At 37.2% G+C, this 23,442-nt stretch overlaps 2 protein-coding genes across 2 annotated transcripts in view; one reads left to right on the forward strand and one right to left on the reverse strand.

Annotated features, from left to right (window-relative positions):
• Positions 1-4,674, reverse strand: part of LOC103462615 (synaptotagmin-4) — an 11,186-nt gene extending 6,512 nt beyond the window's left edge. The window contains exons 1-2 of the mRNA XM_008405512.2: positions 4,431-4,674; positions 87-1,090 (exon numbers count right to left, since the gene is read on the reverse strand). Coding sequence (XP_008403734.1) covers positions 87-1,090; positions 4,431-4,449 — 1,023 coding nt within the window. The 5' untranslated portion in view covers positions 4,450-4,674. The remainder of the gene's footprint in view (positions 1-86; positions 1,091-4,430) is intronic.
• Positions 4,675-6,400: 1,726 nt separating this feature from the next.
• On the forward strand, positions 6,401-22,869 carry LOC103462612 (semaphorin-7A). The gene is made up of 14 exons (XM_008405511.2): positions 6,401-6,569; positions 8,488-8,621; positions 8,736-8,780; positions 8,859-8,957; positions 9,196-9,280; positions 9,557-9,664; positions 10,425-10,567; positions 10,668-10,852; positions 11,408-11,510; positions 12,791-12,971; positions 14,942-15,057; positions 15,230-15,375; positions 17,555-17,637; positions 21,176-22,869. The coding sequence occupies exons 1-14, from the start codon at positions 6,485-6,487 to the stop codon at positions 21,508-21,510; spliced, it is 1,848 nt and encodes a 615-aa protein (XP_008403733.1). The 5' UTR covers positions 6,401-6,484; the 3' UTR covers positions 21,511-22,869.
• Positions 22,870-23,442: the final 573 nt, after the last annotated feature.

The raw sequence follows: 23,442 nt of genomic DNA on the forward strand, positions 1-23,442 counted from the left end.
CAGAATGTAGGAAACTTGTAATTTTATTATCTGTCTCTAACACACATTTAAGACAGTTTTTTTTTTAAAGCTCTTTTTCTATGTACCTTTTTCAGCTTGATTTTGCTTGGGATGAGCTGCTTGGTGTAGGTAGTCTTGGAGTCAGGCTCCCACTCAAACTCCTCACAGGGTAACTCCACTTCCCCCAGAGCAGCCTCTCTCAGCCCAGAGAAGTCCCTGCTGTAGACCRCCAGCCTCAGGGTGCAGGTGCAGAGCTCCTCCACAGAGCCCACCTGCAGCACAAAGCTCTGGCTGACCAAGTCTGGGCAGAGGCTGCGCCGGCGTGGGGCTGTCTGCTGGAGCAAGGGGTRAAGCGGAGGGAGGCTGGCRCGAACAAATACCCCACTGCGCCTTCTAGTGTCCCCAGAAAGCCCCAGGATGTTGACCACCAAGGTGCCAGAGCTGGAGCTAAAGAGCAGGGAAAAGTGCAGAAGAGGAGCTGGTTTGGCTGAGGCAGAGATGGAGTTGGAGCCGTACTGAGGGTGACATGGCTCCCCCTGTTGGCTGTTAACGCTGGGAGCACCTGCTGTGAGCCGACTGCTCTCACTGAGAGCATAACTTTCTCCACTAACAGTTCTGCGTCTGCCTATCACCCGGCGGGATTTGGACACAAAGCTGAGCTTGGTGAGGGAGGGCAAGGAAGCCCTTCCGTGACTAGCAGCTTTATTGGGAGAGCAGGGCAGAGCAGAAGTACTAAGGCGCCGCGTTGGGAAAGTAGCTCTGGGAGACTGCGCCAGCTCAGCGGCTCTAGAAGGGCTGTTGTCGAATGGGAGAGTGCTGACGTCACCGTCAGATGGAGAAGAGCTACTTTTAGAAGAAGGGCACTCCAACACATCACCATCCAGCTCTTCGTACTGCTGTTTGACAGGCTGAGTACACGGAGAGTGACTTAATGTCACAGTCACACTCTCAGCGGGATGAGGGGACAGAACAGCTGCTTCTTTGTCTTCAGAGGAAAGGCTTTTCTGTTTGCGACAGCAAAGGATGCAGCCAAGAACCAGACAGTAGCAGAGCACAGCCAGACCCACAGCCAGCACAACCTGCAGGTGGACTAGAAAACAAAAAGTCACAAATAGGCACGATAAAAGAGGCTAAATAGTTTCTTTGGTTCAACAAGTTAAAAGTATTACAACATCATTTGGCATCAATTAATAAATAAACATAAYACTTTTACTAGACAAATTGCTGTTCAACAGCCGTGAGAATGCAAATCTGCAGAATGATTGCTGCAGAATATGCAACAAAGAGCAGAACAAAGCATAAGAAGTAGGGAAAAAGTAGAAGAAAGCTGTACTTGAATTATGAATTGATATATGAGTTAGCAGAAGTAGTTAAATGCAGTATAACGTGCGAACATCGAATATTAATAAGAAGAAAGAGAAACAGGAACTAAATAAGTGAGAATGCACTTATAAAAAGAAAAAGGAATTAAAAAGTGAGAATTCCTTCATGCACACTCACTGATATTGAGTCCTTATTTATGTCACAGAAAACCCAGCCATGATTAAAAGCTAACAGTTTGTTTGTTTGTTTGTACGATTAAGGCCGCAGGAAAGGAAACACAAGCATTAGGATTATCATAGACTGACAAATGAAATCGTCTCCAGAGTTTGACTCCAAATGAAGATGAATCCATTGCAAGAGGATCCTGCTGAAAACCATTATCTTGTTTAGTCTGCAATCTGTGTGCTTGATGAAATCAAAGAGGAAATGTTGAAATAATTAAAATGATATAGCTGGGCACTCTAGCAAGACATTTGCACTTGTTTTTTGTTTTGATTTATTGATTTTTTGTTTTTGTAGAGTTTCAGGTTACATTTTCAAAATCATGGTTGAGTCATCCATGAGGTGTCAAAATAAAAAAAYGTTTAAAAACAAAGAATAAAGACCAATATAGCATYGATGTGTTTTGCATCACAATCCCTGACTTTATTTTCCGCATTTTCTCAGTCATCTCTATTAGCATGTAATTGTAAATTTGTTTTTTAGACTTAAAAGAGATTGAAGCCACATAAGCTGCTGCGGTTATTTAACGTCACACAGTGGGGGTGTATTAAGATGACTCATCCTCCATAATTGGATTTTTGTGAAAGTCACATCAGCCAGCGACCATGCTGAGATCAACAAATACTAAAATGTTTTCTCTGTCAGTGGTAAAGTTAAGATACATCTCCACGAGGACAAAAAGATTAACCATAAACTGGTGTAACCYGAGGTGTGTTCCTCCTATAAAAAGATCATCGCATCAGGCCGTAAAAGCTCTTGAGAATGAAACCAATCAACATCCATAAAAGATGAGATCACTATTCATCAAGAGAGCGATAACTCTCCCAGCACAGACCCAGCAGCCCCATCACAGAGAGTAACTGGTGGCTCCTCTCCATTAGGAGATGAATCTACTGAGAAGCAATGAATCACACTGATAAAAAAAATAGCTTGAGTCTAAATTAGCTATTAGAATGATAATAAAATAATACAAATACAAACTTGAAATCATTTTATTTAGGAAGATTTTTAACATACCCTTGAGAAACTAAACTATTTAAAACTTTAAATGAACTTAAGCATGGTGATRTTTCTTTAAAAAATAAACTGATTTTGCATTTAGTTTACATTTAAAAAGCAAATAAAATATTCAGTATCTCAGTTTGGTTTGCTGTTTTTTATTATAAATGATTAGCTAACTGTATAAAATGAACCCTGAAAAAAATACTGCTGGAKGTTCTTAGTTTCTAGTGGTGCATCTAAAGTTCTCAAAGTACATTTTAGTTCAAATAGTTCTACAAGTGCACCTGTTTGTTTGGTTTTTGGTGTTTTGCTTCACTTTTTTTTCAGTGGTATGCAGAAAAWCATATAATCAAAACAGAAAGGTTTCCAGATTAACTGACAACAAGAAATATGTWGGAGTTTATGAAGAGCACCAGGATTTTCYTCCTTCCATTTTGTAAACCAGCTGCATCATCTGCTTACAGCCAGGAATGACCCATAAAGCAGAAAGGCTTACGATGCCTCCAGTTTAACYAGTTAACAACAAATACCATCCTTCCATTTGAATGATCACAAAAGATATAAAGTTAAGACTGAGGTACAGCTATGTRACAAATGCAACATTTAAAAGGCAGCATCCCCTTCAGCCGTCCACAAGTCATAAAATCAAATCCTCCAATGTTTTTATTGACTTTATAGAGTATTTTATGCTCTACATTAGATTTACATGACATGACTGTAGTTGATGTGACAACAGCCAAAATTGGTACTCATGAAAACAAATTAAGAATTTCCAAAAAGGAAAATGGGTTAAAGATTTGAGGTCTTACATCTACATTACCATTTGTTCAGCCTAGACATCCATATCAGAATCCATGACTTCTTGCAGATTGTGAGTCATATTCAGTCTCAAGCGTAAAAGGCTGAACTCCTGTCTGATCATTGTTCTGCTCTGAGGATCATTCCTCAAGGAAAAGCTGTATCAGGACGAGAATAAGCCAGAACTYATGCCTGAATCTATCGTGGATGGCTCATCCAGCATGAGGGTCCAAATAGATTCCCCTGAAACTCAGTTTTTGAGAAAATTCTTGTTATTACAATTCTTGGAGTTTAGTTTCAATCTTTAGGAATACCATTGGCATGAGGTGGCTCAGATGTTCACTAATRTTGTATTAGTAAAAAATAAAAATAAAAAACATATTTTTGTTCTATTCTGTTGTGTAAATTATTGAATATTTGTTGTAATTGCACAAGTTTTGAAAATAAAATGCAGACCTGTTTCTTTATATTCTTGCACCACCACAGAGAATTGTTTCTTAAGCAGTAAGAAATACTCTTAGACAAATTGGATTGTTGTCTTCTAGAAACAACACAATTTTCTGCTGGACTCAGCGTCAACATTATTGACCAGGTTTGTGCACAAACAAAGAATTTGATTTCACACACTCAGAATATAGATACACAATACACATTTGCAATACACATGGATTTTGTAGTAAAAAAAAAAGTACATGTTTTTAATGTTTTTATGGAATATTGATGCTGATATTCACTCTCCTGCAAAATGTATTTTTTGTCAATTTYGTGCGATAAATCADTGATGTTAAAAAAAAAATAACACTGGTATCAGTGCCAGTCATTGAACATTACCGTATCTGAGGAGTGCCAATTCATTCACTTTCAGAGATTAATTGTTAAGAAGTCGCAACAGCTATTATGTTAAAGAAATAACACAGTTTATACTCATTTACCCACATAAGTTTATTTTTTCCGTCTCATTCTCACACTCAAGAACTTGGAAACGAGCCTGATAAGATATTTGGAATAGTCTCAWTTTATGCTTYAGAATCCGATTTTTACAAAAGTAACACATGACAAAGTCTTACATGGAAAACATATCCTACCTCCCAGAGAATCCGACATCTTCAGCGCCTGAGGGAAGCTGGGTCAGAATGAGCGGACCATCCCGAGTGCGCAGCGATCTGACAACCATCCAGCAGCTGCTTCATCTTCCGAGGGAACCTGCGTCGGAAGGATGCGAAGAAGCCCCACCTTCTTTCATTTTAATATCACAACTCTTCTAYCATACAGCTTTCCCAGCTCTGGGAAAATCTGTTCCCCCTGTGTCGGGAACGCGCACTGCAGCCAGAGAGGCGCGGATCCGACTATTTTTCACGGCGCCTTTGATCGATTCCTCAGTAAAAAAACAAAAAAACAAAAAAAAAAACGACTCAGGTCAATTTTTAGTTTAATTCACATCTGCTGTTAAAAACAATAACAAAACTCTATAATAAGTAATTAAGTAAAGCTGGTTTTGTGTGTTGTTCTTCCTGCTTACCAAATATTTCAGCTTTTTAAAAATTAATCTTCCCCCTCCATAACATCTATCAAAGATCTGCTTCATCATCTAAAGCAGAAACAAATATGGCACAACTACATACAAGATATGTCTGTCCACCTAAACTGACTGACTGGCCAAGGAGAGCATTTATCAGATAAGGCTTTAAGACTAACTCTGGAGGAGCTGCATAGATTCACAGTTCAGGTGGACAGATCTATTTGTGCACTCCACAAATTTGGCCTTTAATTGAGGCCTTTAAAAAAGAAGAAAAAAAAAAGTCTGATAACTAAAGCCAGATAGGAAACACAATAAATATGGGGAAAAGAGAAACCAAAAATAAACTTTTTAGTGTATATGCAAAACATTGTGTAGAGAGAAAAACTGACACTCCACATCACTCTAAGCACCATGAAACATGAAACATGGTGGTTTTATTCACCTACATATTAAGAAGTAGGTCAGAGTAGATAAAAAGATTAACTGAAATAAATGAAATTTAATATTGGAAGAAAACGTTTTGAAAGATTGAAATGATTTGAACCTGAAATCTGCAGGACAATGACATCCTGTAGCCACATGTATAAAGGCATTAGATCAAATTGTGTCAGGATGTCAAAGTCAAAGTCTGGATCTAAATTCAACTTTGAGCTGCAACACAATTTATTTATTTATTTTTCAATCAAGGGTATGATGAATACTTAGAAATAGTAACAAGATGTTTAATTCTATTTTTTCTGCATTYAAGCCACTTTCTTGTCATTAGTTCATTGGTCTCAATGTTTAGGAGTTTATATCTCACTAGACTGAAGTTTGTTGCTCCAATTATCTCAGTGAATCCTTTCATGTTCCAATTTGCAGGTAGTACCTCTAAAAACAAACACATCAGCTTAGGTACAAAATAGTTCAATTGTTCAGTGTTTTAAAGCTTAAAACAGACTGAGATGAATGCGTGATTCCAAAAAAGAGTGACAGAGAGAGGGATCCTCCATCCTTCCTGGTGGGAGGTTTGAGAGGAGCTGGCAGAGCCGTCCAAACCGACGCATTTTCCTGGCCTGTCCTCCTCCTTCCTTCTCCTCCCTTCCTGTCGGTCTCTCTCTTTTTCCTCCTCTCCTATTTGACCTTTATTCACTCTCCTGCAAAATGTATTTTTTGTCAATTTTGTGCGATAAATCAGTGATGTTAAAAAAAMCCCCACTGATATCAGGGCCAGTCATTGAACATGACCGTTTCTGAGGAGTGCCAATTCATTCACTTTCAGAGATTAATTGTTAAGTCCGTTAAGTAGAGTCTGTCTGCTAAACTTCCAATTGCCACTAGATGGCAGAAATTGACCAATGTTTTAATCCGGGGAAGAGTCTGTTCCTAATTTGAAATGTGTCTCGTGAACCTTACAATTTGTTTGCCCTCGAAAGGATATTACTTTTATTGTAAATGACCACAGTTTATTAAGAAAATAAATAAATGCAGTTGAACTGATAGTGGTTTTGTGTTGAAGTCTAAATTAACTCTTATCTTACTGGAGCTTGGACTCGTGGGTTTTTGACAACCCCTCCCACCTCAGTTAATTCGAGGRTGAGACGCGGACGGCTGTTTATTGACTTAATTGCTTTGACAAAAATGTTCACCTTACTGCTGCTAATTTTCGCTTATTGTTTAAATGAAGCGAACTCACATTCACCGAGGATGGTGTTCAAATACGAAGGTAAGACGTGTTTCTATTTTTGTCTTTTTATCGCGTAAATAGACCAAGTTATCTACTCACATCAGCCGTTCACACGATGGCAGGTTGTTCACTACCGTCAGAAGGTGAACGATACGAACTATACAAACATTGCAATTGACAGGAGGAAACTGGAATCGATCTCATAACTTTAGGATTGGAAGACTACTCTTTCCACTGAGCCCTGAGCCTGCTGTAAAGAAAGACAGCAGGCGCTATACATATTTAAAATCGTACTGTAATGATGGCACCATATTGCAATATATACTATATATACAATAGTCTACAGCTACAATACAATATTATGTTGATAATTGCCTGTAAATGGGTGGCAGTGTGGCACACCCCTTAAATGAACCGTATCATGATAGTTTTTTTTTTCAGACCGATCCCAGAAGAGAGTTCTGAACTTAATCTCCTGTGTTCAAGAGCAAAGACTTTAATCTTGAGTTTATCTCTGTGGCTTGTGAGGGTGTAGATCTTTTCAGTTAAATGTTGTTCTACTCTGAAGTACTAAGTTAACAAGGGAGGGTAGTTGTCGGTCTTGAGTTTAACAAATAAAATGTCCATATTTTGATGTGTTTATGGAGATTTTAAGGGGATATGGTGTGATAGACAAAGTAGTGCATAACAGTAATGTGTAGGGAAAACGGTGGTTTATCTATGCAAAAAATAACATTCATTAAATAGTAATCACCATTCTGGTACATTAGAAGCAGAACAGGAATAACAGCTTTGCTAACCAGCCTTGCCCATCTGAACACAGTCATGTCTGCCCATTTTTCTTTGAAAATGAGCTCAAACCCAATAAGATTGGAAAAGACCCCATTTTTGAACATCAAATTTCAGATAATCTTGTTGGAAGGTGAATAACCGCGTCAGTCCCAATTATTTTGCCACCTTTGCAGGATTTCTGCCTTCTCTTTAGCTTCTTCCATATTTATCAGCGCTCACCTGCTTGCCTCGCTCTACTTTCTCAGTCATGGGTCCTAAGTTATGGAACGACTTGCCTTTGCAGATTAGAGAGGCCCCTTCACTGTCCACTTTTAAAGCTCGTCTTCAAACCCATSTATTTTACTTGGCTTTCAACACCAGCGGGATCTAGTTTTACATTTTATTTTTGTTTTTAATCTGTAAGAGTTTTTATTTKTTGTATTTTTTATTGTTATGTTGTGCTTTAATGCACAGCACTTTGTATCAGCTGTGGTTGTTTTAAAGTGCTTATAAATAAAGTTGGTATGGTATGGTACTGACGAAAGGCATTCACACAGCATGATGCTGCCATCACCATGTTTCATCATAGCGATGGCGTGTGCAGGCTGGTGTGGATATTTCCACCAAAACATAATCGGTGAATGCGAAGTGAACGTCATAGAAGCAGAYAATGTTTGCAATAATATTGTTGGTAATTCAGTCAAAATAAAATKTGTGTCATATGTTTAACAACCTGTGATTGTGGYATGATCACATGGTTTCTGGTGAAAGACGATTTCCCATAATACCTTAAAAGATTAGTCGTGTACAGCTATCTATAGTGTGTAGCAACAAATGTGATGATGATGTATGTGTGTATATATCAGATATAAACCGAATAGTCAGAGGTGGGAAATTATCAGCAGATGTGAGCAATTAGGCAGCTGCTTTATTATTAAATCCTTAATAGAATATATGTTAAGGATATCCTTAACAGAATATCCTTAACATATATTCAGTTAAGGATGTAACAGAATATCTGTATTCATTCCACATTAAAAGCTTGATGTGTGATTAGTTTCAGGACTCCTTGTTAAATTTTGTAACATGTTTTGATCAAACAGGAAAATACAACAGCAGATCACTTTGGTTGCAGATGTCGATATATAGCGAGGCTGATATTTCCTCAACTTGYCCTTATTTGCAGAGGCTCCAGTTAAAAGGTTTCCATTGCGTCAACAAAATKTGCCTGTTCAGATTCTCTTCGGAGAACGGTCGGCTAATGTTACATCTGTTGAAAAGACCCGTCTGGCTTTCTACAACTTTGATAACACCGGGAAGGTAGTTATTACATTTACATCTGAATAAAACTGAGAAACKTCAGCCATTCCAGAGCTATTCTATTAGTAMGATTAGTTTAGAAGCAAAATAAAAGTCCTATATTGTCTTTCACAGGTTGCTAAAGACACAGAGGTCCAGTGGGAGGATTGCCCCAGCRATGTGAGCATCATAAAGTCATTAGATTCACCAGAAGTKAATCTATCCAGGYATAAAGAAAAATTTTCTCTTGTCACCCAGGGCTGCAAAATTGCAGTGGTTCATCAGAGGGAAAAAGGAAAGCCGCTGTTTGTTTGTACAAGTGCGACCAAAGACAGGACTTCAGATTGCTGTGACCTGGTAGGAAACTGYAGAAGTGTTAACAAGAACTGATAGTTTCRCAGAACAAGTTGTGTTGCACTTCACATGATGCTAAGAAGACAATAGCTCGGCTAATTATAAAACAATTTMATCAAGACAAGTAAAMAAAGGAAATGTTCCTGTTTTTTGTTTCAAACTACTGGGKGGATGCAAGATTTTTTATTGTTAAATCACATTGTGTTGCAAGATTGATTTGTTATTCCTCTTTTTTTTACAGGATTCATCAGGGTCACTCACATGTGATAAAATYGACAATATTAACAATTTTAACATTAAGGAAGGTGAAAAGTCTGCTCTTGATGGTGAGTTTATTTTTACAGACTTTTTTGTTTTGCTCAGCTGTTTCTGCTTTTTGCTTTATGTGTTTTCTCATCCTGTCWGATTTAAATTCTCACAGGTACATTTACTCTCCTCATCCTTATAGGAGCTGYATTTCTTCAATGTCTGTGCTATTATTTGATTCTGTCAGCTTGGATCTAATGGTATTCTCTTTYGCTTTGCTTCTACTCTATGTGGTATTTGTCAGATGGAACCTCAAATTTGAATCTGACCTATAATGTGCACCTGTTCTGTTTCAGAAACTGATGAAAAAACAGATCTCTACCTTACGTCCTCTGGGGCTCAYGAGAATGTTGGCATCCACAAGTTTGGAAGTAAAAGAGTGAGACCAGTCAATCATGGGAACGGTATTTACTCTTTTTTTTTTTTTTTTAGCCCTTTAACATTACGTATTTTTGAACATTACATCTGCAATATTAGTAAATACACAGAGTATTTATGGTGTTTAATTGTATCTCAAAATGAATCCAACTGTTTTATAAAGACCTGTTGGAGAACATTTGTTAAACAAAAAAGAGTAWCAAGAAGATGAAGGAAAACTGTAGGCGATGTGGAGAAAGTTAAAGGAGGAGACCGAGGCTGATGTTCATCCTCCAGTAGAACAAGGATCCTAAACCTACAACCAGTCCAGGAATTATTTAGATCRAATCATATTCATGTGTTGGAATGGTCCAGTCAAAGTTCTAACCTAAATTCAAYTGTGAATCAGTTGCGGAAACTTGAAATGTTTTTTTTTTTTTTTTCACAAATGCTTATCATCTAATCTGAATTGACCTTAAGCTACTTTCCACACAAGAATGGGAACAATATTCAGCCTGTAGATGTGCAAATCTGTTAGAGTTCTTGAGCAGATGCCTCACATCTGCTTACCTGAGTTTATAAAGGTGTTTTGACATCAGCAAAATGGCTTCCAGCACTATGAATGCTGKGAGATGCAGTCTGATCTGTTCGCTTTAGAAAAAGGATCCCAAAATCACAGTTATGGTCAATGTTCTATGTTGGGCGGTCACATAAAAATCCCATTAAAYCGCATTCAATTTGGTGACTTATTGACCATCTTTGTTTTATCTAATCACATTCTACGTTATTTTGTTTTTCTGTCTGTAGAGCAGTACTATTTGGGATTGGTTCTGAGCAAAAGACAAGAAGAGCCATTGCAGAACAAAGTTTATTCTTTTTATAAGCAGAAAAACAAAGACACAAGCCCGGACTCTAACATGTGGCTCCCCTTTGTCAGCCAGGTTTGCATGGTAAGATACTTAAAATGAGAAAATGTAATCAGATTCACTGCTTATGCTAATCGAAATCTGGATCAGGATGATTGGTCATGCATCTGGTGGCTGTTTCCAGGCTGATATGGGGGGTCCCAAGAACAACCTGCAGTTTAGCTGGACATCTCTGATGAATGCAAGGCTCTACTGTGGTCACAATACAGTGGACAACAAACAGCATTTCTTTGAGCTGGTGGATGTGGCTACTGTACATTCAGACCRTTGGAAKGACACCAGAGTTTATGCACTGTTCAGAAATGAATGGTAAGATGTCAATGTGCAAGAAAAGTCACATTGAAAAATGAAACTGTCTTATTGTTATATTGACTGAAACCAAAGCTCAGTAAAATGTTACATTAAATTGAAGTTGTTCATGTTTTGACATGAACTTAAATTAAATAATGTGCTGTTTGCTAAAGCTSTGGRCTGCCTGGAGCGTTTCTCTAGCACTATTTGAAAAAGTAGCACTTGTGGTATAACCAGAAAGACTTGTCAGCTGTTGTTTGCATGATGAACATTTGCAARAATCATGTGCAGTCATGAGCAAACAAGGCACAAGTGTATGCAAACATTGTGCAAAAGGACATGTGCAATATAAATTCTGAGGTAAAGTAAGAGGAGTACTCTATGTGATCTCTGTGCTTTGGTTTTTGYAAAGCTGTCAACATGGCCATTGCTAACACTTGCTCCATTTTGTGCAGTTGACTTTTCACAATGTTTCTTAACCACTTTCAGGTCTGCAATCTTTTTTAACCCAAGAGCCACTTCTTTTTGCAAGTGTCTCTGTGAAACTCTGCTGACTGTCATTTCTTTATGCAGGGGCATGAGTGCTGTGTGCATCTATACAATAGGAGACATCGAAAACGTTTTCACCAGATCTCCCTTTATTGATTCAGACCAGAACGAAGAGGGCAGGAAAAAGGTATACAAGTGAAACTAATTTGTAATAGGAAATGCTCCATTTGGTGTGCAGGCATCTCTGAAGAACTCAGAATAATGTCAAAAGTTAMATTGYTTTGATAATTAAATTCAAAAAGTGACACTTGCTCCATTACATATAGAGTGATTTATTTTAAGTGTTTATTTATGTCTGAAAATGTTYAAAARGGATTTTTAAAGCTAAAATAGTGTCTTATGTCCTAGAAAACCGMTGACTTGACACTTGTCCAGCAGAYGGTCACTGACACAACTTGAACTACGTTAAGTAGTTCAAGCTGCAGATGGTTATTGCTCAAGAAGCTGGCCATTCAGGATATTGTTGCCACACATATTGGCAGACAAGGAAACATGTTAGAAAATGTGCACCAGCAAAAGGGATAACTGCTGACTTGAGAGGATTGAAAAGGGAGGCCTGTTTTAGGTGTTTGAGGGAAATTGTTAAGCTATTGAACTACAGCTAGAGTCACTGCTTCAAAAACCACCACACAGCTGTATTCAGGACAGCTGTGAGGTGACACAGCTGTGTCTTGAATACAGGATACAGCTGTCCTCATACATCATGATACGTATTCAGGTCATAGTTGGATACATACCAACTAGTCATGAACACAGCAGTTCAGAACTTTAATTTCATTGCTTGGAACTGATGTTGAAAGTTGAGTTAACTCAACTATGGAACCAGAGACAATGTCCGAAGCATCTGATCTTGACTAAGCAGAAAAAGGATTTGACTCTTTCTCAGGCCTAAAGTTCACTTTTCAGATGAAAGCAAATKTTTCATTCCACTTTATGAARTCCCAAGTCAGTGCAACCATCTTCCAGTAAATCTTGGAGCAAGCCATGCTTCCTTTTTTTAGTAGTGTTTTGTAATGTTMAAATTTTCTGGCATGCTTAATTTTGGATTTTTATTAGCTAAAAGCCATCATTACCAAAATTACCACAATAAATGACAGAATTACATCACTCTGTGTAATAAATGAGGTCAGTAGTTTATGATGTTCTTATTTACTATTTATTTAGATACAGCGCTATTCTCTAGAAATTATTCCATGTTTGCATCATATTGAGTTGAAATTACTTCAAGTTTCATATTAAACTGGGAAGATTTCCTTTCCTGTGACACCTTCTCTGTACAAGTTATTGTGTTTTAAATTGTAAATCAGTCTATCGGTAAAAAAGCTTAACAGCACCTCAGGGGGTCACGTCTTAATTAGCAACAAATTAATACAGAATTTTTCTAAYGTATGAACTTTGTGCCTTCAGTGTGTTCGTGACAGCACCAAGCTTTCTACTAACATCCTGGGGAGAGTCGAAAAGGTTTTGGAGATGAAGGAGTGGGTGAAGCCCAGGATGGACCCAGTTCTCCTCAACCATCACAACTACACCCGAATCTTTGTTGATGCTTCCCCAGGGAATCAACACGCAGTTATGTTTCTCTCTCTAAGTGAGTGCAAGTTCCCGAAACTAGTTACGAAATGACCGGAAGTTTTCAAGCAACCTTAAGAATGTTCAGATAAACATTTGTAAGTTCAAAAAGTACAGAGGAGTCAAGCCATTGTAGAGTTAGGCTGAGCTGAATGAAAAATGACCTCTGGAAACTGAAGCCAGGCTTCTGGTGCGACTAAATGGGCGGCTTGCTGTATTAGCTGATCTAATTTCATCTTAGTTGAAAATTTTTTTTCTTACATCTTGGAAGTTTTCTGTTTAGTTTTAGATTTACGGTCATGCCTTGAAAGCTTAATTATAACTTGTATTGTGTTAGCAAGTATATATTTGACCTCTTCCCCTTGTTGCTCACACATCAGGTTTTTTTTAAAACAGCAGAGAAACTTGTGCTTCTGAGATGATCTAATGTAGGACCTAAAGCTAATTCAACATGCATCACTAACTCTCTCAGGGATTAGTTTTTTTTWTTTTTATTTTACCATAGGGRAAATCATTAGACTCCCAACTGATTTTTACAAGCCTGCTCACTGTTAAAAAAACAGTCAGTCTCTTATTCCCATGGTGATTTCATTGTTACGGGGAAGGAAAGCGAGTCAACAAAAAGTCCGGGAAAAAAACATTGCATGGTAATAGTTTTGCATGTGACTGAGATAAATAAGCACATGCTTCTCTATCAATGCATGAGCTTGTTGGCAAATACATTTGCTGCCTGGTTCTTTCCTTGTCAGGAGGGATCATTGGTGACTCCTCTAGAAAGCCTATCTAAATGTTTTGCCACTTAAAGCTTCAGCTCTGTCTGGGCTTTTCTGTAAGAGTTTTCCATGTGACTACATGAGGTCRCTACTYTGGATATGTTTTGATCAGCAGAGGGAATACGATTCTCAAGTAAGATGTTTGGGCGAATGGCAGTGAAGTTGTCCTGAATAATCCAAAGCATGATGCTTCCTCCTCTGGGCTTGATTGTTCAGACGGTGCTACATCCAGCATTTCTCAGCTAAACTCAGAGAGCCAAGGCGATAAAAAACAAATTGATTTTGGTCTCTTTTGACCATGGCATTTTGTATCATGCCTTTTCTTAGTTATTTATATGTTCACCTGCAAACTTGATTGATTTGTATTAGAGGTGGACATTTATTGTGTAAAGTACTCATTTATGTTTTTTAGTAACATACAAATTAATTTGTTTTATGTAATTTTGGTTTTATGGATTTTTGGATAATATTCTTACTTTACATTAGCATTAAATGATTATTAAAAAAGCAGACTGGTTCTTTTGGGACAAGGATCTAACACGTATTTGCCTCACAGTGTATGTTTTCTTTGGGCTCTGTTATCAGATGATTCAAAAATATGCATGTGTAACTTCCTGGAGGTCAAATATATGCAGTGAAAATTTTGACATCGTTGTGAAGTTGACCAAAAATGGTGCCTGACTCACCACGATAAGTAAAAAATAGCTTTACTGGGTATTAACACAAGATTATTCTATTCTTAGCACAGAACCCTACATTTGTATTTCCAGCTAATAAGAACACAATATTTTAAGCTCAAATATTATATCATACCAACAAAAAAAGAAAAACATAAATGTAAAGTGTGTTTACAAACTGCTAAAGGCTATTTTCAAAAATTTTACTTTTAATCTGATTAATGAGCCCAATAGGCTGTATATTCATTTATTTTGTCCAGTTTCTTCTATTACTGCTGCCTACCAATAAATAGGTTGTTCTTCAAGACGTGTACATCACTTTGGTTGCCTCAGGTTATTTTTTTTAAATGACACAATAATTGATTTGATGTAGCTGTGTGTTTACCTATGATTGTTTCCAAATTTCTTGTCTGGGAAGTGTTGCAGAACATTGAAGTCAAAAGTTAAGATTCATTTACACCCGTAGGGGACAAAAGACGTCTGGGTGTGAAGGCAGGTGTGTGTCATCATCTTCCCTTTGTCTTGTGCCCTTTAACCAGGTAACGGTGCGATTCACAAGGCATTACAGTTGGAAAGTCATTCTTTCATCATCGCTGAGTATCAACCTTTTAACTACTCAGCCCACATCCTCAACTTTGTCCTTAACCCCTTTACTGTGAGTAACAAGTGAACACCTACATGACTGATCCACCCACACAAAAGTATGACTTAGTGTTTAGAATGATTTTATTTAACTATTATTACATGTTTGGAAGAATTATGAAAAAAAAGTGCTTTAAAAAGGTTGTTTTTTTGATAATAAAAACGTTGGTGAACCTTTGTTACAGAAAAAGCTGTACGTGAACTCACAAACTGAGCTGGTCCAAATTGACGTGGGAAACTGTGGCCAGTATGGGAAAAACTGTCCGGACTGTGTTCTGTCCAGAGATCCATACTGCGGCTGGAAAAACAAACAATGCACCTCTGAGACGAGGTAAGATCTCAAGGCTTCAAACCACCACCGATCTCTGTCTTTTGGAGTAAAAAATGATCCAACATAGAGGCTTATCGACACCTCACAGACTCTCTAGCAGAACAGTAAAACTTTAACTAAGTTTGTTACCTAAAAACAAAAGTATTTTTCCAAAAATTAACTTGATCACTATTATTATCTGGTTAAAAAAAGGAATAGGTCAGATAGAATACTTGAGGATTATGTACACATGTGCCATCAAGAGTTTGAATCCTATTATTTTGTATATTTTATCCTTAATTCAAAGGATAATTAGCAGTTCTTCCACTTTGTCAGTGTCCATTGCCACAAAGTGTTGCTTGTATAGTGACTAAACCTTGTGACACATATCCATGGTGATGAAAGACACGGCAGTCAGATCTGCCCCAGCCTGCAGAGTTATCACTGGATACTTATTTTGCAATTGGATCATCTGCTACATGAGTTATAAAAAAAAGCTGCACCTACTGAAGGAAGTTCACGTTCTTTGTAGAGCAGTTCTTTGACACTGTGTAATACTTCAATATCAGTGTTGATTATATAAATATATAAAAATCATTCAGCAGAATTTCGTTTCATGGTGCATACACGTATAACAAGTAGGTGAATCTGATGACATTTTATGTTTCTTATCTAGCCAGTTGTAACAATTGTCTTTTTGTGAACCATTTTGCTGCTTAACTCTGTACCAATGCTGAAGCTTATTGGTCAGATTGCAGTGTAGCAGACTGCGCAGGCACAAAAACGTTGCAGTTTATCTTAGCTTTATTTGCACACCGCTTTGAATTCTGACCAGAACTTAACACCAACGATGATAAAATCAGGTGCACAAAATGGTAGAACAGTAACAACTTGCTTCTCTTTCTCCTGTCTGTAACACGTCATAGCATTTCCTACGATTCTCACTTTCTGCATGTTTCCGTAAAATGTAGGGAGCAGAAACGTTTTATAGGGATCTGCGAACTATCTGTAGAAGAACTGAAAACTATGCCAAACTTTATATTAAATCAAGGTTGCGCCTCGGTTATTGTGGTTTACCTAAATTCCAAAAAATGACTAACAAAGAACTGGGTTTTACAGATCATTTTGATTCATAGTGCATCACCTTTGAGGGGAAAACCCACTCCCTCATGCCTCTCCCCCGTCTAACCATTCCCACGGAGGTGTGAGTGGGGGAAGTGAAACTGTCGTTTTATATCAAGATAAAATTACAATCTTTTTTTATAGGAATGTATTCATTCCAGTTATTTACAAAACAGAGATTAACCTTAAATGTAATTCCAAGATTCTGTAGAAGACGGGTCCATTAATGATTAAATAAACAATGGAATCCAACTTTGTCTAAAATCAGTTCAGATAAATCCAGTTCATCCCAAAGTCGTCCAGTTAAATCAAATACTGTCAGTCTGAAGTGAAGCGGCTAACTGGATAGAGTAAATGACTTTTCAGTCTTTGTTACTACTATAACAAATTGTAAGCCTAAATCCAACAAAATCTTTGTTCAACTCTTTATCAAAGGAGTTTTTATTACATGAAGTTAATTCCTGTCATATTACTACAGGGAACTTTTTTTTTTTATCATGTGGTAGTTTGGAGTTACCCACAAAATGTGACTGCATGTGACTCATATACAAACAATAAACAGGTTAGTTAGTTGGTTAGTTAGTTTAGTTAGCAACAGACATTTGCTTACTCTTTGAACAGCTAAGTGAAAACTGTAACAATGCAGTTGCTGCATTGTTGCAGAGGCAGGGGAAATGCAGTCATTTCCGTCTTTTTTTTTTTCTTCCATTTTACGAGACCCTCTGAAACCACACAACAGCATCTGCATACACAGTATGTAGTGTGACAGGTTGCAAGCTCTGGATAGGAAAGCTAAGAGCGAGGGGTGTTAGATGATTGATTATGAAAACTTTATTCACAGCCTTGAGTTGGTTTAAGGCCACGGACTGCTTGTGGGCTCAAGGAAAGGCTGACAAAGGGCAATTAACAGAAGACAGTGAGGGGAAACTTATTAACTCTTTGAATTAATATGGGTTACACCAGATTTAATTCCGCTTTGGGATCAAGCGGTAAAGTATAGTTAAGATGCAATTTGCATTTTTAAAGATGGCAAGCACTTCATGTAGCATGACTGACTGACGTTACTTCTGTTTTGCAGTGGTGCACGTCAAGATGTGGTCCACGGAAACCATAGCATTTGCTCAGAAGACCCAGCATCACCACTTCCACGCTTAGCTGGAGGTACTGACATATTTATGAGTGTACTTACCTGTTTTATTTTAAATCAAGACTGTCAAGTGTAAATGTATAAAGAAACAGGTCTTTGCTTTGGGTTCAAGGTGACTGAGGTAACTAACATCAATGCATTCAAAGTATTTTTATTGTTTCAAAACATAAAAAAAACTAGAGCTTTTCAGAAATATGCCTGCTTGTGTTTTACATTCAGAAAACAATTATTTTACCTTTTATACCAAGCTCTAACCAGATGCTCTTTAACCAATAAACAAAAGCAAGCCAAAATGAAATTAATTAAGTCATGAAGGGTTCTGTTTTACTCACGATGTGATCTATCTTGTGACTTCTGTATTTTTTTTTTTGGTTCTTGTGTCATTTGACTTATCAGCAACTTCCTCTGTTTGTTGAGAATATAAAGCTTCCACTGAATCAGCTACTTAGTTGATTTATGCAAAGTATGACTTTGCATGATATTGTCCTGCTGATAGTTTGATCATATACTGTACAGTTCATGGATACATGCAGGCAGGGACCCTTAAATTACTGCATTAACAGGCATGGAGGTGATTCATCATTATTCCTAATCCACAGCAGTTTGGTGTTGGTATACATCCTGCATATCTACTTGTAGACATTGTAAATAATCCATCTTGCTATCAATGGAATGAACTTTAGTATAATATAGCAGAATCTTTTCTTTATTTAGCTCTCATAACTACCAACTCGGTCAGTCGGCTCTCTGCAGTTAGCTATGCAACACCTCCTTTATAACAAGCTGTCCACAACCTCTGTATAGCCTCAGAGGCCATCCTGTATAGCCTCAGAGGCCGTTCTTATCACCATCAGAAACTGAAAAAAAAAAAAAAACCTTTTTATCATGGAGCCAAAACTAAATGTTTATTTTCCTGGAGGAAAAAAGGCCGCTCTGAACCTGTGCTGAGTCATTCTTGAACTTTCATGAAGATTGAGGATGAAAGTAGCTCATTAAATGAGTAAATAATGTAAACCTCCCAGTCAGTGTGGGGGTCTTGTTATCAAGAGATGCAGGACTGGTTTATCTACAGTGGGATGATAGGAATTTATTACGCAGCTTGCTTGAGTCATTTACCCGGCTGGACAGTTTCCTCTGAAACACACTAGGTGAAAACAAATCTGATAAATAGCAAATTAGATTAAGTTTCTGGTACTTATGATTTTGACTTTAACCAGTGCTAGACTTCCCTTTAAGTCTTTAACAACAGGACTACTGTTTTTGTTTTAGTAAATACTGTTATTTTGTCTTAAGGGAACTATTATCGTTGGCTTGGTCACATCTTGTTCTCCTGTGAAAAAAAATTTGAAGTGCAACAAATATTTGGTCTCCGTTTAGACTATGACTATTCAAGTGTGCTGTCTGAGATAACCTTATCTCACATCCTCTAACTGATTCTAGTGCTAAGAGAGCTTCCTGTATTTTCCTATTACGGCTGATTTCAGCATCCAGAAAAATGCCTTCCATTCGGCTTTTATTTGACCAACTTACAAATGTCCAGATATTTGGATTAGCTCTGTTTTTTTTCTTAAACCGGTGTTGTTCTTACCAAACACATCAGATCCAATGAAAATATTTCTTTAAGTTTCCCAGGTTTTATATTGCTCTTACTTAGATCCTATTCCTTCTCGTTCCACATTCTGAGTTRTTTTAGCTGTTTCCGGCTTCGGTTAAGTTTTTTGGGGTTTCCTTTTTATTTTTCAGAGAACTTTGGTTCCCACAGCCTGACACCTGTTCTCAATTTTGGTTCTGCAGCTCCTCAATATTTTGAGGTTATATTATGTTTTACCAAAGGTTCATCTAACCTACTTAGAATATCCTCAAAGGTTTTTGACAGGAGGGTAGGCTACAATAGGTCATTGCTGAAAAGCTGGGTGTTAAGAAAAACACTGTAGTCAAGCATATTACTGGAAAGTTTAATGCAAGGAAAACATGTGGGAGCAAAAGGTTCACGAGCAACAGTGATAACTGTGGCATAAAGAAGCTTGTGCATGGATCAAACTGATCAAATTGTGAAGAGAATTTGATCAGGTAAGATACTTTTGCTTAGTAGACTCTCTTTTCAAAGTAAAGTACTTTTTTTTTCATTTGGAAGTCAAAGTCCCAGAGTTGGAAGAAAGCAGCTCTCTAGGGAAATTAACAAAAACATGTTCAAACTAAAGGTGGTGATGACAAAAGGAAGGAAGATCAATGTCAAAATAAAGCAGGAGAATTAGTCAACCAGAACATGAAACATAGAGAAACAAAGGAAATATGAGAAAAAAATCTAAATAGAAAAAAGGAACTATTTTTTCTGCTGCAACGGGTGGTTCTGTTCACTGACAGACGACGCCCCGAGGGCTTATCGGTGTATAGCACACTTCATATCTGGTAAAAAGCCCAATCTTTAGTGGCCTAATTTCCCAGTAACGACGCAACCACAGGCTTCTCAGAATTACTTTACGTAGGTTACAGTTCTGATTGTATCTAAAGAGAAGTTATATTTTACTCACGAAAAACAAACGCACAAAAAAAATCTTCTGACTGCATCAAATACACAGTTTGTCCATACAAACTACAGAAAGTAGCACCTGTAGCACCTGTAGCACCTGAAGTTTTCTACTTTTTTTCTGTTTAAAGCAGCATAAACTGCTTTAAAAAGACTGGGAAGTATCTCTTTGAACATCAATTTTCAGACATTATCAAAAAGGTCTAAGCACATGAATATGTTTTAATTTCAACCACACTTTTGCGACTCCAGCTGCATGTGTACGGTTATCTTTATAGTGTAATTGTAAAACTCTTCTCCACTTTCCAACAACTTTTCTTCCACTATTGCCTCGTGCTTAGCCCTAATTATCTTCTCATGACCAGCTTGTAACGAAGTGAAGGCATGAGAACTAGATAAGCAAGAGACTAACTGAAACTAAAATAATGTTATTTAAATAAAACATGACAAACACAAATGGAAAATGACCTAGAGAAAAAAAAAACATGACATCAGGACAGCTATAATCCACAAGCAAAGAAGCAAATAGTATGAATAGCAGAAACCTGTGGAGCATAAAATCCAATGACAAACRCCACAGAATGATGCCACCACATTTCACTGCAGCGCCAAACTTTTTTTTTTTTGTCTTACCAGAGCACCTGCTTACACATATCTGGTGTCCTATAAAATACTTATTTTATTAAAGTATTCTTTGATACACTTTTCACCTTCTTATTTGGAAAAAAAAGATCAACTTTATCATTTTTAGTTCACTTCACAATTATGTGCTACTTTGTGTTTGTCTACCAATGAAATTCCAGTTAAATTTCTTGTAAGTGTATTGTTGTAATGTGCAAAACACCAGACTGATAAAACAAAGTGAATACATTACTTTCTTTCCACTGTCAGTAAAACGATCTCATCCTTCCTGTTTTGAAGGAGAATGTTAGATCACAAGCACCAAGTTAAATAACACATTTATCAAGGGCACATTTTAGAAACAAAGATGCAATAAATTCTGAACTCATATTTTTGTTTTTTAGGCACCAAAAGTCATGTAGACAACTCAGTGAAAAGCATGACAGTTCCCTCTGAGTCCAGCTACTTCCTGCGATGTCCAGTGTCATCCCATCATGCCCAGTATACCTGGAAAACTCCTGGAGGCTCCAGTTCCTGTAACCCGAGGGACGACCAGTGTCTTCTGCTGATCGACAGCATGACTCCCAGTCAAGAGGGAGTGTATAAATGTGAGTCTGAGGAAATGGGCTATCGAAAAGTCCTGGCACAGTACAAGCTGAGATCTTCATCTGCAGGCCAGATATTTGGTCCAACTGTCTGGATCCTTATTGCAGCAGTCTTCAAAAGTGTCTGGTTTTAGTCCTGAGCCTTTAAGCACATTTTTCTTTAATTGCAGCAAATTAAATCTTGAAGAAGATCTATCAGAGCTTGAGGTCGGTGTAGTCAAACAGGCTAGACAAAGTGAAAATATTGTTGCAAAAACAAAGAAAAAATAATCATGGTGAAAGAATGTGAAACAGACTCAAAAGTTATTTGAGCAGCAGCACTGTTCTCATGTTTAGATGTTCCTTTACGYTATTTACTAGATATTTTTWAAAAAATGTTATGGACATTTATTTCAAGATGATCATTATTGATGTAACAACGCACATCTGTTAAAAACCGGAAAAGGGCTTCAGGAAGTCTATAAAAGGACCTGTAAAAGGATTTCCATTTACAGATCAGGTGCTTTTATGGACTTCCTGAAAAAGTAAGTCCATACTTGGACTTCCTAGAATAGACTTTCTGAAATAAGAAGTCCATACTTCCCTTTTCAGTACAAAAAAGAAGTATGCTACATCCATTTGCCACAAAACGCAGTCTGAAATGTCGGAAAAAATAATAATAATTAATTTAATTTACATTTACCTGCAACCTACCATCACCAATTAGATTCCTTTTGATTGAAGCGATGATAAATTCTGATTGGGGCGATTATGAGAGGGAAGTGTAAACTCACATTATTGAATCAAGACAAATTTAATGACATGCTACAGCAGCAGAGCCACGCAGGTGCAGAAAGGCCCAACGTTATCATCCTCCTGAGTAAATCTGATGAGGATCCAGTCATTTRGCTCTRGGGGAACTGCCCAACACACACTTTCTATTCCTCACACAACTGCACCAGGATTAGGGTGAGTGTGGTCCCGCAGCCGTAGCTGCATGTTAGGTCTAACATGYATGCACATACAGCTGCCAGATTCAGCTGAATGTGCAAGTGACTAAGTGATATGTAAAGGTGAAGGGCATGATTATCACATTGAAAGTTGAAAGTAGTTTTTAGTATTTAAAGCTGGGAAACACTGATTGTAGTCAAAATAATCCAGGATTTATATCAGTATTAAAGATCCATTTTTGTGTTTTACAGGTGGGCTTAGTTAGTTTCAGAATAAACTCATTTGTAGCCCGTAGTCAGTCATCACAAASCCAACATTAAAATGATCATTAATATTGTTTTGTTTACATCTTTAAGTGTCTTTCAGTGACTTTTTTTACAGTGTTTAATCATATTTCCAAATAGTTGCGTAAAGTTTTATCAGAAATCAAATGGAAATGTATATTTAGACATGTTGGAAATATGTGATGTTCTTGAAATATGCGATGTTGAAAATATAGCACAATAGCACCTAAGCATTATAAAGTTATATATACTGCTMAAAAAAAAAGGGAACACTTAAACAACACAATATAACTCCAAGTAAATCAAACTTCTGTGAAATCAAACTGTCCACTTAGGAAGCAACACTGATTGACCCGACGAGGGTCCCCGTTGTCAATTCACAAACAAATATGGTTTATGTCATGTGCGATAAGTAACTATAGGGACACGTATGCACTTATGCTGGAACTACCTCATTGGCCATGACCTTTGAATTCCACCGCTTTGAGCCATTCTGTATTACTGAAGGACTTTTTCTAGAGAACTCAAAAGTACATTATTTCTGAAATGTTGTTTATAAATATATTTTTCATGCATAGTGTAAGATAGCTGGACCAACACTGAATATTGCAGTTTATTTGTCATAAAAARATATTTGAATTTTTTTAGTGTTGGAGTATAAAAGATGTATAATCTTCTATAAAGAAATAAGAAAAAATATATTTTTAATGTCTCAGTCATTTCTTGTGATATTTTCTTTCCTTCTACCATTTGAAGAGTAATCAGGGTGATTGTAAGATTTTAAGAAAACTTTCATTCATTAATCGTTACTCTGTTGATAAWWKTKTTTTTWTRWRWMYYMYWYWWWAWAAW

The sequence above is a fragment of the Poecilia reticulata genome, linkage group LG3 (assembly GCF_000633615.1).
Source record: "Poecilia reticulata strain Guanapo linkage group LG3, Guppy_female_1.0+MT, whole genome shotgun sequence".
In the NCBI taxonomy this organism is placed as follows: domain Eukaryota; kingdom Metazoa; phylum Chordata; class Actinopteri; order Cyprinodontiformes; family Poeciliidae; genus Poecilia; species Poecilia reticulata.